A 4349-nucleotide genomic window follows, 5' to 3' on the forward strand; every position below is an offset into this window, starting at 1 on the left:
GAAAAAAGAAGGGACTCATGAGGATGGAGAGAGAGCCGGGAGGAAGATAGAGGGGAGTCCTTGCTGCGCTGTGTGTCAGCTCTGGTAAGTCGTCTAGCATGTCATTAGTGGGGACCTGAGGCACCTGCGGGGAAAGTCCCCTCCCCGTGGGCTGGAGACTGAGGGAGGGCGGGCCCTGGGCTGGGATCCACAGGCAGGTGGCCGCCCCTGGGTGGGGCTGTCTTGCCAAGCCTTCGGGGTATAAGTGGGAGGCCAGGGCCTGCTGAGTGCCTGTCAGGGGCAGCTCCAGGGTGCAGGTGCCAGGCAGGTGGCTCCGGCCAGCCCGGCCCCAGCATGAGTTCCTTCGACCTGCCGGCACCCTCACCACCCCGCTGCAGCCCCCAGTTCCCCAGCATTGGCCAGGAGCCCCCGGAGATGAATCTCTACTATGAGAACTTCTTCCACCCACAGGGTGTGCCCAGCCCTCAGAGGCCCTCCTTTGAGGGGGGCAGCGAGTATGGGGCCACCCCCAACCCGTACCTCTGGTTCAATGGGCCCACCATGACCCCGCAGCCCTACCTGCCCGGCCCGAATGCCAGCCCCTTCCTACCCCAGGCCTATGGCATGCAGAGGCCACTGCTGCCCAGCGTGTCGGGGCTTGGGGGGAGTGACCTGGGCTGGCTGCCCATCCCCTCGCAGGAGGAGCTGATGAAGCTAGTGCGGCCCCCCTACTCATACTCGGCTCTCATTGCCATGGCCATTCATGGGGCACCCGACAAACGCCTCACCCTCAGCCAGATCTACCAGTACGTGGCCGACAACTTCCCCTTCTACAACAAGAGCAAAGCCGGCTGGCAGAACTCCATCCGCCACAACCTGTCACTCAATGATTGCTTCAAGAAGGTGCCCCGGGACGAGGACGACCCGGGTAAGGAGGCTTTGAGTGTGGGAGGTGTCCCCAAGGAAGGCTCACTTCCTTCCTCCCCAAGACCTCATTCTAGAAGGTTCTGACTAAGGCTGTGTCCCCCAAGACTAGGGGATGCTACCAGACAGGGCAGAGGGGAGCTCAGCAGTGGAGGACATGTGGGCCTGGGGGAAGATTTACCTTTCAGTCCTGGCTGTGCGCTGACCAGTCAGTGACCTCTGGCAGGTTAGACCTCAGAGCCTCAGTTTCCTCATCTGAAAACCAGGGATAGTGACACGGTCTGCTTTGTAGGCTACAGTGGAGATGATGCGATAATGTACGAAAGGCCCTTGGTGTTATCAAGTGCTTAATCACCTGCAGTAATTACGATTCATCTGCATCTCCAGCACCCAGCACATAGAAAGTCTTTGGTGAATGAATAATTGGACCAAGCAAAGCTGGAGGGCATCCCAAGACCACTGGGAAGAGGATCTGACCTGGGTTAAACAGCCACTAATGGCCCACCTTGCTGCCTGCCCTATTTCTACTTACACAATCTCCTTTAAGGCCACGACACCCTGCAGGGTAACTCTTATTAAACCACTCTACAGATTAGGGAGATAACACTCAGAGGTGACACAGCATGAAGTGATAGTGATGGAGCTTGAATTTGAACTCAGTTTTCTCTAACACCAGAAATTGTGAGCTTTTCCTTTTCAATGATGCATTTCTAAAACTCAGAGACCTGTAGAGAGTCATGTATTAAATAGTCATGCACCAATTTCCCAGAATTAAAGCCCATTTTTGTTCCATGACAGAAAGCCAAGGTATAGCTCAGAAGAACCCCAAATCTGCCCCATGTGAGTTTAGCAAGCGCCACACCTGTTTGTCCCCTGAAGAGGACAAGTGTCCTGTCCAAGGACTGCTGTCACCCTCAGGCTGAGAGACGGTAGCAGGAAGAGTTCAGCAATCCCTTGGGTTGGTTCCTCCCAGCTGCAAAGCCCCTTTCCACACCCAGTGTCCATCATTTCTCAGTGGGCCTGAGGAAGACATGGGCAATGGGCCCACTTTTCAGACTAGGAAACTGAGGTTCTCCCAAAGCCCCTCAGTCAGTGAGGAGCAAGGCCGGGAGTCTGTCCTCAGACTCCAAGCCTAGGGCTATAAGGGAGTCCCAGAGTTTTTCCTGAGTCCTTTTGCCTCAGCATTGAAAGCCCTCCATCCCCAACCCCCCAGCATCCTTGCCCCCAGTATTTCATCCTTCTTAAAGAGACCTAACTGCAAACTTCTTGATGCCTGTGCATCTTGGCTGCAGTCCCAGAGGGCCCCTTCATGGGCTGCTTAAATAAACGTGGATGTGGTATGGTCCATCACTTGATGGAATTCCTCCATTCCTCAGTACCTGCCTTTGGGTTTCTGTCTCCTGTGTCTGTCACCGTGGTTTTTAGTTTATGACAATGAGGAGGGACAGAAGCAAAGCATTTTGTCCACCTCTCTCCTTACCCCCTTTCACTTTTGTAACAGGCAAAGGGAATTACTGGACCCTGGACCCCAACTGTGAGAAGATGTTTGACAATGGAAATTTCCGAAGGAAAAGGAAGAGAAAATCAGATGTTTCCTCCAGCACAGGCTCCCTGGCCTTAGAGAAGACAGAGAGCAGTCTCCTGGTGGGCAGCCCCAAGACCACGGAGTCTCAGGACATCTTGGATGGAGTGTCACCAGGGGACACCACCAGCTCCCCGGAGAAGCGGCCTTCCCCTCCCCCATCGGATGCCCCTTGCCTCAACAGCTTCCTTTCCTCTATGACAACCTATGTGAGCGGAGGGAGCCCCACCAGCCGCCCCTTGGCCACACCAGGACTGAATCCAGAGCCCAGTGACAAGACAGGGCAGAACTCGCTGAGCTTCAACTCCTTCTCCCCGCTCACCAACCTCAGCAGCCACGGCGGTGGGGGCGACTGGGCCAACCCCATGCCCACCAACACACTCAGCTACGGTGGACCTGTGCTCAGCCAGTTCAGCCCTCATTTCTACAACAGCGTCAACACCAGTGGCGTTCTCTACCCCAGGGAGGGCAGCGAGGTCTAGGTACAGAACAGCTCCTGAGCCAGATGGACATGCCAGAGAGAAAAGCATTGGAGGTCCTCCATGCCAGCCCCACGGTGGTCCGTGACTGTGGAACTGCCCAGCCATAAGCAGGAGCCTCCAAGGAATCCACCCTCTTTCAAGAACAGTGGTGAAGACTTCTGTTTATCACACATAGGTCCACACACAAACTCACCAACTTTGCAATGGAGATACTGGTGCCTGGAGAACAGCAATAATAGTGGCCAGGTATCGAGCACTTCCTACGTGCCAGGTGCTGTACTAGGCTCTGTACTGGCCTCACTGTACTATTTAAATTCACCACGTAAGGTTCACGAACCTCCCCATTTAGCAGATGAGGAAACTGAGGCTCAAGGGGGTTAAGTAACATTTCCAGGGTTATATAAACTAGCAAATGGCAGAGCTAAGAGTCAAATCCAGGTCTATGTGATCCTCAGAGACTGGAGGCCACGATGGAGAATTGGTTGAGTAGCCAAGAAAGGTCAGTGAGAAAAGCTTGCTATGGCAAATATAGCAAAATCTCTCCACTGCCTTCTGTCCACCAAAATTTAGTGCCAGCCCAGTCACATCTTGTCCTGGTCTAAGACCTTATTCTACTTGCCCCAGCTAAACCTGCAGACACTCCTTTTGCTACCACACAAGGAAGGAAGTCACCATTAGCCTCAGCCCAGAAAACTCAGCCCTAGTGGCTCCGCAGAACAATGCATCCAACATGTATGTGTAATGCATCCCCATGGAGAGACACCATTGCTTCCCAGCACCCACAGAAGCCTTGGGCAGATCCAGCAGTTAGTGAGACGGGTGGTGTGTACCCCTAAATCCTTCCATCCCAGCACTGCCCAACAGTAAAATTTTGTAAAGCCCAATTTCCTGTGTGCACGTCATGGACCAGTGAGCTGGAGATGGCTGTCTTCCAAGAGAAACAAGGCTGGATAAGCACTTCCTTTTTTCTAGCCCAGGGGAGGTGGATGTTTGTCTGAAGAAACAATGGCCTCAAGGGAGGGGCCTTGGGCCTACCCTCACAGGGGGTGCCTGCGTGATCTCCTGGGATTTCTCCTTGTTTTTGTGAGTACTTTATATGCTGGTGATGTTTCATCACAGCACACCCTGGAAAGTGTTGTTTGTTTTCTTATTTTCTTTTTAATTAAAAAAAAAAAAGTGGTGCCGAAGTGTGTGGGTCTTCTTAATGAGATTTCCTGTCTCCTGGCTGCCTGGTGTGTTCAACAGGGGGCCAACTGCAGCCTAGAGCTGAAGGCGTTTGGGACAGGAGGCAGAGAAAGAATGCATATCAAGACTCTTTTCACCTCTTCACTGGCAGGAGCCCAGCAAAAGTCCCCAAGGAAAAGAGGGGAATCTGGGAAGGA

General features: G+C 53.5%; 1 protein-coding gene across 1 annotated transcript; it reads left to right on the plus strand.

The window, feature by feature from the left end:
- The first annotated feature begins 268 nt into the window (after nt 1-268).
- FOXI1 (forkhead box I1) lies at nt 269-4147 on the plus strand. Its single transcript, XM_002744582.5, has 2 exons — nt 269-907; nt 2405-4147. The coding sequence occupies exons 1-2, from the start codon at nt 334-336 to the stop codon at nt 2965-2967; spliced, it is 1137 nt and encodes a 378-aa protein (XP_002744628.2). The 5' UTR covers nt 269-333; the 3' UTR covers nt 2968-4147.
- Nucleotides 4148-4349: the final 202 nt, after the last annotated feature.

Source organism: Callithrix jacchus, chromosome 2, assembly GCF_049354715.1.
Source record: "Callithrix jacchus isolate 240 chromosome 2, calJac240_pri, whole genome shotgun sequence".
In the NCBI taxonomy this organism is placed as follows: Eukaryota; Metazoa; Chordata; class Mammalia; order Primates; family Cebidae; genus Callithrix; species Callithrix jacchus.

Bases quoted from the DNA above. Each gene is read 5' to 3' on its own strand.
- FOXI1 (XM_002744582.5), top strand. From the start codon at position 334: ATGAGTTCCTTCGACCTGCCGGCACCCTCACCACCCCGCTGCAGCCCC. The intron at 908-2,404 runs GTAAGGAGGCTT...CTTTTGTAACAG, and splicing joins CCGGGACGAGGACGACCCGG to GCAAAGGGAATTACTGGACC.